Source organism: Tachysurus fulvidraco, chromosome 16 (assembly GCF_022655615.1).
Source record: "Tachysurus fulvidraco isolate hzauxx_2018 chromosome 16, HZAU_PFXX_2.0, whole genome shotgun sequence".
NCBI lineage: Eukaryota > Metazoa > Chordata > Actinopteri > Siluriformes > Bagridae > Tachysurus > Tachysurus fulvidraco.
Window position 1 is genome coordinate 805,794 of NC_062533.1, and position 11,928 is coordinate 817,721.

At 39.8% G+C, this 11,928-nt stretch overlaps 1 protein-coding gene across 1 annotated transcript; it reads left to right on the forward strand.

Annotated features, from left to right (window-relative positions):
* The first annotated feature begins 6,456 nt into the window (after positions 1 to 6,456).
* On the forward strand, positions 6,457 to 8,393 carry LOC125139066 (putative C-type lectin domain family 20 member A). The gene is made up of 5 exons (XM_047801940.1): positions 6,457 to 6,493; positions 6,634 to 6,996; positions 7,176 to 7,508; positions 7,607 to 7,695; positions 7,874 to 8,393. The coding sequence occupies exons 1-5, from the start codon at positions 6,457 to 6,459 to the stop codon at positions 8,009 to 8,011; spliced, it is 960 nt and encodes a 319-aa protein (XP_047657896.1). The 3' UTR covers positions 8,012 to 8,393.
* The last annotated feature ends 3,535 nt before the right edge of the window (positions 8,394 to 11,928 follow it).

Here is an 11,928-nt window from a genome sequence, read left to right on the forward strand (position 1 = left end):
ACTCGGCCAGCTCCTTTAGAGTGATACTCTGAACAAAGTTTTAAATTGGTGTACTGACTGGCCTTTCAGTTGTCCCACAGCCCCACCCTCCAATATATGCGAAATCAAAAATCGTTTTACAACATGGACATGTGACATATCAAAACACTCAGAACAATGAGGGGAACTTCCTCAGGAATATTCAGATGAAGTCACATGCTCATCTCCACTTGCCTCCAAATGTTTTGGCACCCTATATTTCTGTCCACTTGCCTCGAAAAGTAACACTGACCCTTATGTCCACTCGCCTCCAAAAAGCACCGGCCTTTGCGAATATTTGCCTCGTCAAAGCCAACATCAAAGTTTGTCATGACAAACTTTATAAATCTAGTTTTATTTATTTTATTTATTAAGTACTTGAATTTACCTGAATTATTTTAATTTAAGCTATTTTGTAATTAATTATGTTGGCTTTGTAGAAGCCAACATTCTGATTTCCGTTATAAGCTTATTATTATTATTATTATTATTATTATTATTATTATTATTATTATTATTCTTAGACAAAAATTTATTAAAAAAAATGCGGCCAAGGGCGTTCGAGCCACATGCACCAAATTCGGATATGTCGTAGACCCTGGTCTGAAGTTTGTTGCTTCTATTTTTCTAAGAGATCGGAATTCCGGCATTCCCGGTACGGAAGCTCAAAATGGCCTTTTTTACCATAGACTTCCATTATAAACTTTTGAGGTTTATAACTCGGCAAGTTTTCGAGCGATTTACACCGAACTCGGACAGGTTCTTTAGGACCTCACTCCGGACCAAATTTTTATTCCTGAGTTCCGATGGAATTTTCGGTTTTCCCGTAGTCGACGATCGAACATCCCATAGACTTGAATGGGGAATTCCGAAAAGTACTCTAAGCTCTCACACACACAATACATCCAACATTAAGAATTGCATGTACTGTTCTATGCAGTATAATAAGTAGAATCCCATAATGACTGCAGTATTGACATGAAATGTCCAAACCCTCAGTAGCCACTTTTTGCCAAAAGTATTGGCACCCCACCGAATATTCTGGTGACGTCACTCGACACCACATGACGTCAGGTGTAGCCCCGCCCCCAAAACAAGCGAAATCAAAAATTTGCACAACATGGACATGTGACATATCAAAACACTCAGCACAATGAGGGGAATTGCCCCACGGGTATTATGGTCACGTCACGTGACATCACGTGACGTCACGTGAAAATTAAAAATTTGCACAACATGGACATGTGACATATCAAAAAACTCAGCACAACGAGGGGAACTGCCCCATGGGTATTTTGGTCACATCACGTGCACAACATGGACATGTGACATATCAAAACACTCAGCACATTGAGGGGAACTGCCCCACGGGTATTCTGGTCACGTCACGTAACGTCACGTGTAGCCCCGCCCCCAAAACTAGCCAAATCAAAAATTTGCACAATATGGACATGTGACATATCAAAACACTCAGCACAATGAGGGGAACTGCCCCACAGGTTTTCTGGTCACGTCACGTGACGTCACGTGCTGTCACATGTAGCCCCACCCCAAAAACAAGCAAAATTAAAAATTTGCACAACGTGGACATGTGACATATCAAAACACTCAGCACAATGAGGGGAACCGCCCCACGGGTATTATGGTCACGTCACGTGACGTCACGTGATGTCACATATGTAGCCCCGCCCCAAAAACAAGCAAAATTAAAAATTTGCACAATATGGACATGTGACATATCAAAACACTCAGCACAATGAGGGGAACCGCCCCACGGGTATTCTGGTCACGTCACGTGACGTCACGTGTAGCCCCGCCCCCAAAACAAGCAAAATCAAAAATTTGCATAACATGGACATGTGACATATCAAAACACTCTGCACATTGAGGGGAACTGCCCCACGGGCATTATGGTCACGTCACATGCTCATGTCCAGCAGCTTTCACAATATTTCTGTCCACTCGCCTCCAAAATGCACCGGCCTTTGCGAATACTTGCACCGTCAAAGCCAACATCAAAGTTTGTCACGATGAACTTTACAAATCTAGTTAATTTTAATTTATTTTATTGATTGAATGAGCCATAATTTGCATAAAGATTATTTTGTATTTTTGTCTGTCTGATTGTTGTCTTGTGTTAAAAAATAAATCAGACGTTACTCAACAGTTACTCAGTACTTGAGTAGTTTTTTCACCAAGTACTTTTTTACTCTTATTCAAGTAATTATTTGGATGTCTACTTTTTACTTTTACTTGAGTCATATTTTTCTGAAGTAACAGTACTTTTACTTTACAATTTTTGGCTACTATACCCACCTCTGAAGGCGGGGCAGACGTGTGACGACAGCAATAACACATGTCCAGAAGTCCGGGCTGATCCCTGACAGTCATTATAATGCCTTTTAAAATATTAATATTTATGATAAGGTTGTTTCTGTATTATTTCTGTTAACTATACTGATTTATCTCCAAACGTCTCTGTGTTTTGAATATCACCGTCATGTTGATGCTCAGAGCTCATAGCAGCTCGCAGTGCTACAACATACTAGTATTCGATTATCCATGACATCTTGACCTCTGCCTGTTTCCTGTTTTTCAGTTTTGATCTGTCTTCAACTTCATTACATGAGAATATAATAAACTAATTATTTTAGATTCATGACAAAAATCCATTAACTGTATTCTTTTGTCAGTAGTGCTGCAGATTTTCAGACCTGTTCTGATGAGGCCATATCCATGGTTACAGATCAGTATGATGAGCTCATCTAACAACTTAACAATCTAAAAATCAAACCCGAATCCTTTAAATTACACACTAAAAATTATTTGAAGGTGACTTTATCTTGAACTTGAACGCCCGTCCTGTATTTGAACAGTCATGTCCTGTCCATCTCAGATTTCCATTTCATCTGATTTGTAAAGTAGAGAAAGTAGGCAGTGCTGCTTTGCAGTATGTCATCAAGCCTAAAAAGAGAATAAATAGCAATGCTGGGTCATCAGATACCACAGAACAGATCTGAAAGACACGGAGATACGCTCAGATACAACACTGATAGTTTACCTCCTTCACATTTCAGGTATGTTTTAACATTCTACTCAATTCTTCAGTTATTTCCTACCACTTGATGGGGAAAGTTTTGTAGAGCTTAACATGTGAGAATGCAATATTTGAAGTTAAAAAATAAAAAATGCAATATTTGAAAATGCAATATTTGAAAATGCAATATTTGAAGTTAAAAACATTCAATAACCAATAAACATCGAACTGACTCTAGATCTAAAACCTATGTATTAAATATTTGAATGTTCATTGTTCAGTGGAACATTTGATGTAAGAAAAACATTTTTCACTGACTGATCTGTGAGTCTTAATAATCTTAAAGATTCTTAATCATCATAAATTAGTAGCTGTGAACATCTGAACACTTCACACAGGACACAGAGCAGAGTGAAGATGAACTTTAATATTCACTAATGTCTTTCATGTCTTTACATTAATAAATATTTCATTATCAGTTTATCATTTATGATGTTTTATTTGTTGTATTCCTCATGTTTATAAAAGTAATGATGTAATCCATTTTAAAATATGACTATAAATAAATCCTGTACCCAGTCCTGAACATCTGTCCTGAACATCTGTGATATTTGGAAATTGAAATTTAAATATGAATACAATACAGTAAATTCATACTGAACTGTAAAAATGTTAATATTAAATACTAAAATGTTAAATGTGCTACATGATGTGCAGTGTGCAGGTAAAGCATTGTATTTTATTTATAAATAATTATAAATATTTATTAAAACGATGATTAATAATGTAAACCACGTAATGTAAATTACGTCTTCACTTCCCATGTGTTGTAGCACAAATTTATGTCATGAATCTCCCCTCACAGTTGGTACAGCAACTTGCAGCACTACACTGCTGACTTCTGCTTTTGTTCTACATTGTTCTTTATTTGTTTATAAAGCCATGTTTCCTTTGTGTATCATGATCTCACTTGTTTTCAGTTTCCTTACTGATTTATGATCTATGATCTATTTAAACCTTTGTGTGTGTTTTCTTCTTTGTAAAGTCTATTTTCTGTGTTCTCTCTGGTTGTAATGTTACTAATCCTCATTTTCAGTCAGGACCACTACGTAAATGAAGGTTAGCGAGCATACAGTTAGTGTTGTCGGGATGGTTCTGTTCTGGGAGAATTTTCTCACGTGCCTGTCTGTGCGCATGCATGGATGGGGTGGGGAGGCAGCGCTGGGGAATGAATAGACCCCCAAAACAAAACCATATGCCAAAGGAGACCCCCCAACATAACTGATGCGTGGTGCCGTAGACGGCAAAACGCGATCGGGGCATATTGGCCGAGCAAGCGGCATGCGATGTGCGAGGCTGGGTCGGAGCTAGGCGTGGGTCGTGGGAAAAGGGAGTACTAGGTGCCCCACCGCAAGATAGACTACAGGAGTTGGGGTCCACTAGCTAGTGGAGATGTGGAGGATGCGTCGCCCTGTGCTGGCTTTGCAGCGTAATCGCGACAAGCTTGTTGGTAAAACACATACGCCCCTAAGTTGTGCTGGATTGGTGCACCTTGCAGTAAGCTGTCCACCTTGTGGACAGCTTACTGCGTGGCCTGCCTGAACTAACGCGATGCTTGATATGTGTTCTCTCTGGTTGTGATGTTACGCATCCTCATGTTCTGTGTTCTCTCTGGTTGTGATGTTACTAAGCCTCATGTTCTGTGTTCTCTCTGGTTGTGATGTTACTAAGCCTCATGTTCTGTGTTATCTCTGGTTGTGATGTTACTAATCCTCATGTTCTGTGTTCTCTCTTCTATGTTTTCATCACAGCCTGTGTTTCACTGTGTGACCATAGCCTGATTCAGACCTACTGATTCCCTGCTGTTCTTGACCTGTTGTAACATAGGTTTGTGTTTTGTCTTGTGTTCTGTATTTCATGTCTTTTATTTTGTAACCTATTTCTTGTGTCTTGCTTACCTTGCCCTGATGTTCTCCTGCCTTGTGTATGTGTCATATTCTCATTGGTTGTTGTTAGTCATGTGTTCCAGTTCTTGTTTTTCATCGGTTCCCTGTATGTATGTATTTAACCCTGAGTGTTTCCTATGTTCTTTATCAGTTGTTGTTCCTTTATGGCAGTAGTGTGTGTAGTTGTGTCATTGCCGGTCCCTGGATTACTTTTTCGGTTAAATAAAATCTGTACATGCACTTGGATCCTCGGCCTCATCGTTCTATGTTTGTTTCACCTGTCTTTGATCTTTCTTTGGATTTGTTTTCAGACATAATGAAAGATCTCCTGTACTTCTGTGCATATTGAAACCTTAAAAAGGGAAAAAGTAACGGGAGAAGGATGAAGAAACACACACACACACGCACTCTTGCCTTCACTCATCTGTATCGAATGAACATTTAACGATGTATATAAGAAAACATACATTTCAACATTTGTGCACTCATCAGATTTAGAACCAAAGTCACAAACACCTTCTTAACGCTTCCTAAATTATCCTTTTAACTAACTTACCATATGTAATTTGAATTGTTTTAAACAAAGTTATCAAATGACATTTTAAATACTCCTTTTTTAAATGACTTCTCACATAACACTAGAATTAATTATACTGTTAACAGTATTAATTGTCTCAGCATGACATAAGCTCACCCTTGTAGTGTTAAATACACAAACTTTACTGCAAAATATGTAATGTGAACGTAGCAGTAACTAACTTAAACACCAACGACACAGTAAACACTCATAGTGTGGGACTCAGACACGATAGAGCCACGAGGTCTCCGGCGGCTTGCATAAAGCTACACATATTCTCAGTTTTCACAGAACTCTTTAAACAATGCAAAAATATCTTTTACTCATATAAAAGCACAAGAACATAAAGTGTATTATTAACATGGTGTTAAGCCCTACATTGATTTATGAGTGGTGACTACCTTAAAAAGGGAAAAAGTAACGGGAGAAGGAAGAAACACACACATGTGCTCTTGTCTTCACTTGTTTGTATTGAATGAGGATGAGGCGCACGCGCAAGCAATTCCCCTCCCCCTACCGAAGCCCAAAGGCATCACCAACACATCGACGAGTAATCAACCCATACAGACAAGGATCAACATTATCTGCATTCCACTTCTTAATATTAAATAACCCATAATTAAATAATGAATTAAACACACTTGTCACATGCACATGTCCTACCTCTGGTCTTCTGCCAATTTGAAATAAACTAAACTTTAATATGAACTTAGAAAAACATTGTTTGAGGAATGATATACATTCAATACTTACATTATTAACTGAACTGTGATATGGTACTAACAGTTATCAGTTTTACTGCTGATTAGAACTGCTGAGGGATTTTAATCACATTTCTTTTGTCTTAGTGAGTCAGTAATTTTGTCTACACATCAGTAATGGAGCAGCATCTGTTTATACTCCTGCTTTTCACAGGTGAGGGAATATTTCATGGTAAAATGTTTTAGTATGAAATTATGCAATTAAAGCAGGAAATTATAAAAATAATTATTTAATTAAGCAAAAATATTCTAGCAGGGCTAATGTTGCATAAAATGTTTAAAATTTATCCACAGTTCCTCTCGTCCTGTCTGTCCCTCGTCAGTACTATCTGATCCAGCAGGGGAAAAACTGGAGTGATGCTCAGGCTTACTGCAGAGCCACACACACTGACCTGGCTATCATCGACAGTAATGACAACATGGTCCGACTTCAGAATGAAGCACAGAGACATCAATTCAGTTTCAGTGCTTGGATTGGACTCTACAATGACATCAACAGCTGGCGCTGGTCCATGGGGAATTTTACAGTGGGAAGCACAAGATGGCATTCCGGTGAACCTGACAACAATGGTGGACATCAAGAGTGTGGTGCGATAACGCCTGTGGGTTTGTCAGACATTTCCTGTACTGCACTATTCCCTTCTGTTTGTTTTGATGGTACGAATCTACATATTGCTCACCCTTTTTGCTATTTTTAAGTGGGAAATGTTGTTTTGTTATAAAAATTGTTTTTTTTTATTCTCACAGAAAGTTATCAGAGGTATATTTAATTTAATTTTAGAAACATTAATATTGCCTTAATACTCACATTGCATCATGTGCTTTTATTCTCACAGTCAGTAAAACTGGAAATCAGAGGTACATTTACATTTCTACTACTATGTCATGGCTTGAAGCTCAGACCTACTGTAGACAGCATCACACAGACTTGGCCAGCTCAAGAGATGCAACTGAAGACTCAGTTATAAAGGCACTGATATCAGGCTGGACTTGGTTTGGTCTGTTCAGAGACTCCTGGAAGTGGAAAGACCAAACCAATTTCTCTACCATCAGATGGATGACTGGAAAACCTGATAATGCCCTGAAGAATGAAAACTGTGGTTATATAAATAACGGTCAGGCTGCTGATGCTCTGTGTTCAGACATAATGCCTTTCTTCTGTTACTCAGGTGAGTTAATAATTTATTCAGGCTTACATTTAGTCAAATTAAACTGAGTCCAGTATGATGATGTAATTGTGTGTTATTGTTTGTGTTTCTGCATTTAGATATCAAGGTACAACAAACACTAAGAGTGAAGGTCCGATCTGATAAGGATGTGAATGATCCTGCAGTGATGACGGCCATCTTGGAGCAGGTGGGTCTCATCCTCCACAAAACTTATAATGTACATTTCCCAGTATTCATCAAACTCTGACACATATAAACATATTGTAATTAGATTCTGACTGTTGTATTCAGTTTCTGTATCATTTCCTACCGGTGAGTCTCTATCCTGCATTATTTAGTAATAAAAGTCTTATTCTGTTCGTCAGATCAACCAGAAACTGAAGGATGATTTGGGGACAGAGAACATCACAGTGAAATGGCGTAAACAACCAGATGGAGTTGTGTTTCACAAGCTGAAAGAAGAAAAAAATACTACATTAGTAAATAATAAGTGTGACCTCTAAATCTGTTACCTCTAAGTTATCTTTAAGTTACCTTTAGATCAATTAATTTTGAATTAACTGTTTAGCTGTTATATGTACATATATTTGCATAATACATATATGTTAAATCTATTTCTATAACTAGTAGTCAATAAGTAATGTATATTAAATGACTGTTTTATTTGTTCCGGATAAGGGTGTTTGCCAAATGCCATAAATGTAAAGTTAAATATAAGAGATACAAGTCAGGCTCTCGTTCACCATATTGTGAAGTATTGTGTGTTCCAAGCCTTCTTTATTGTCGATATTGCCTCATTGTGTATTGACCTGTTTTACTATTCTTGGTTTTTGGTTTCTGTTTAGCATTTATTTGCCACACATCTTGTTTGCCCATGGTTTGAACTTTGCCTAAACTTTTTACATTTTCTGTTTTTGTCTGCTTGTGATTCCTTTAATAAACGCCACATATTAATTCTAATACACCTCTGAAGTGGATTATTTTCAAACAAAGCCAAAAATGGACCAGCTCCCTCAAGCCCCTTGCATTTATCAGTCCTTGCACTGGGGGTCTGAAAAACTGAGTCAGTGACTACCTTCAAATGACGGTTGAAGGTTTACCTCTTCATGAAATACTTGCACTTGCACTTTCCTCCCTGTTTGTTGTATATGTGGAAGAAAAAAACGAAGGGCAATGGGGGACTGGGACTGGGGACGAGTTGTCCATAAATCAATGACCAATAGGTCGTCTAGCACTAGATTTACTAAACCTGCGCAAATTTGCGTAAAATCCTTGGACCTCACACCTACTAGCACCCCTACAGCTCCATTGTTCTCCTGCTTTTATTGTGCAAACACCCACTTTACCTGTGAGGCCTGGCACATTTGCATTTGTTCACTCAGAGTAGCTCAGATCCAAGGCAGGCCAAACCTCTATGTGTGACATGGACACTGTCCCAGTGCACACTGAAGGTCCTGATTTGAGGAAGCCAACAGGACAACATAATCTGCAAAAAGCAAAAGCAAAAGTAGACCATTTCTCTAAAATGTTGACTCATACCCCTTAAGGGTCTGCCCACAGCCATGGAAAGTGCAGAGCTGTTATTTCAGCATCTGTTCCGATATTTCGGCCTACCCAAAGATATAGTGCCTGACAGAAGTGTTCTTCAAACTCCTAGATGTGATAGTCAGTCTCTCTTCCGGTTATCACCTGCAGTCCAATGGCCAAACTGAACGGGAGATCCAAGAGGTTAGCCGTTTTCTCCGAACCTTCTGCCATCATAACCAGAACTCTTGGAGCCAGTTTCTCCCATGGGCCGAGTACGCACAGAACTCCCTACGTTAGCAAACCACCGGCCTAACCCCTTTGCAGTGCATGCTTGGCTACCAACCTCCCATGTTCCCCTGGACAGAAGAGCCATCAGAAGTCCCGTCTGTCCAGCACTGGTTCCAAGAGAATGAGAGGGTTTGGAACTCAGTGCATCATCATCACCTGCAAGGGGCTGTCAGGCACCAGCAACAGCAGGCGGATGTTCGTCATGCCCCGACACCCAACATCAAGGTCGGGGACAGGGTCTGGCTGTCCACAAATATCTGCCTACGCCTACCCTGCAAAAAGCTGAGTCCATGGTTTATTGGTCCATTTGTCATTGTGAAGGAGGTCAATCCGGTAACCTTTGAGCACCAACTCCCCTCGCACTACCGAATTCACCCAGTTTCCATGTCTCCTCTCTTAAATTGTATCACTCACCTGTCTCTCCTTCTCCCCTCACAGGACCTGGTGAAGAAGCCCCCCCGAAGAGAATCACGCCGTGTACACTGTCCCGCAATTCCTGGACTCCAGGCGCCGAGGTGGCAGGTTAGAATATCTTGTCTACTGGCAGGAATTCTGCCCAGAGGAATGCTCATGGGTCCCCAAGGATGACATCTTGGACCCTGAACCACTCTGTGACTTCCACACTGCCCACCCCGACAAGCCCACACCCCAAAGTAGAGGCCACCCACCTCAGCGCCGGAGGTCGCAAGGGTCCTCAGGAGTGGACCCGCGGGGGGTGGGGGGGGGGGTACTGTCACGGAATCGCCAGTTTCTCCCCTCACACAGCAAACCATATAACCACATAAAAGACACTCACACACACACACACACACACACACACACATTGTCCGGTCTTGTAAGCGCTAGCTGCTGATGCACGCTGTGGCTACTAACCTGACTCTTTATCTCTCTTTATCAATAGTTTGCCAAGTTCATTGTCCATCCAAGGATCTAATCTTCCTGGGTCGGCTTCCAGTGTTCCCGTGAGTGTGTGTGTTGGAGCTTCACCTGCACTGTGGCACCCTCGCTCACTTCATTCACCTCAGTTTATCAATAAACTGTTATTTTACGTAATCTCTTTCTCCGTTGTCTTCTGTCCTTGACTTTTTATACAAGAAGTAATGGTTTTAATTAATCATATTTTAATAAATATTTATAATTATTTATAAATAAAATACAATGCTTTACCTGCACACTGCACATGATGTAGCACATTTAACATTTTAGTATTTAATATTAACATTTTTACAGTTCAGTATGAATTTACTGTATTGTATTAATATTTAAATTTCTATTTCTAAATATCACAGATGTTCAGGACTGGGTACAGGATTTATTTATAGTCAGATTTTAAAAGGATTACATCATTACTTTTATAAACATGAGGAATACAACAAATAAAACATCATAAATAATAAAATGATAACGAACTATTTATTAAACTAAATACATTAGTGAATAAGAAAGTTCATCTTCACTCTCCTCTGTGTCCTGTGTGAAGTGTTCATATGTTCACAGCTACTAATTTATGATTATTAAGAATCTTTAAGATTAAGATTAAGACTCACAGATCAGTCAGTGAAAAATGTTTTTCTTGCATCAGGTTTAAACTCAGCAAGAACGTTCCACTGAAACAACATTTAAATATTTGATACTGTTTTTCATGAGTTCTAGTGACTGTTAAAGTTAATTACTATAGTCAATTAATACATTTACATTTACAGCATTCTGCAGACGCCCTTATCCAGAGCGACGTACATTTACATTTACAGCATTTGGCAGACGCCCTTATCCAGAGCGACGTACATAAGTGCTTAAATCTCTAACACTGAATACATTAATGCTGGTTCACTAGGTTACATACTTAAGATACCATGAGTTTAAAACATTTGTTCAAAGTTACAATGAAAAAGTATCAAAGGTTTTTTTTGTTTTGTTTTTTTGTTTTTTTTTAAATGCAAAGGATAAGGAAAGAAGTGCTAGTTGAAGTGCTTCCTGAATAAGTAGGTCTTCAGCCGCCGCTTGAAAATAGCCAGTGACTCGGCTGTCCGGACCTCTAGGGGAAGTTCATTCCACCACCTTGGTGCCAGTACAGAGAAGAGTCTTGTAGTATATTTGCCTCTTACCCTGAGAGATGGTGGAACCAGTCGAGCAGTGCTGGTAGATCGGAGGTTACGGGGTGCAGTGCGAGGAATGATGAGGGCTTTGAGGTAAGAGGGAGCTGGTCCATTTTTGGCTTTGTTGGCCAGCATCAGTGTTTTGAATCGGATGCGTGCAGCTACCGGAAGCCAGTGGAGGGATCGCAGCAGCGGGGTGGTATGCGAGAACTTTGGCAGGTTGAAAACAAGCCGGGCAGCTGCATTTTGGATCATTTGCAGAGGACGGATTGCGTTCATAGGTAGACCTGCCAGCAGTGCATTGCAGTAATCCAGTCTAGAAATGACAAGAGACTGAACAAGTACCTGGGCAGTCTGTGTGGACAAAAATGGCCGAATCCTTCTAATGTTGTAGAGAAGAAACCGACATGAGCGAGTCACATTTGCAACATGAGAGGAAAAGGACAGTTGATTGTCCATGGTTACCCCAAGGTTGCGAGCTGTGGCTGAAGGGGAGATCAGATCGTTGT

Bases quoted from the DNA above. Each gene is read 5' to 3' on its own strand.
- LOC125139066 (XM_047801940.1), top strand. From the start codon at position 6,457: ATGGAGCAGCATCTGTTTATACTCCTGCTTTTCACAG. The intron at 6,494-6,633 runs GTGAGGGAATAT...ATTTATCCACAG, and splicing joins TATACTCCTGCTTTTCACAG to TTCCTCTCGTCCTGTCTGTC. The intron at 7,509-7,606 runs GTGAGTTAATAA...TTCTGCATTTAG, and splicing joins GCCTTTCTTCTGTTACTCAG to ATATCAAGGTACAACAAACA.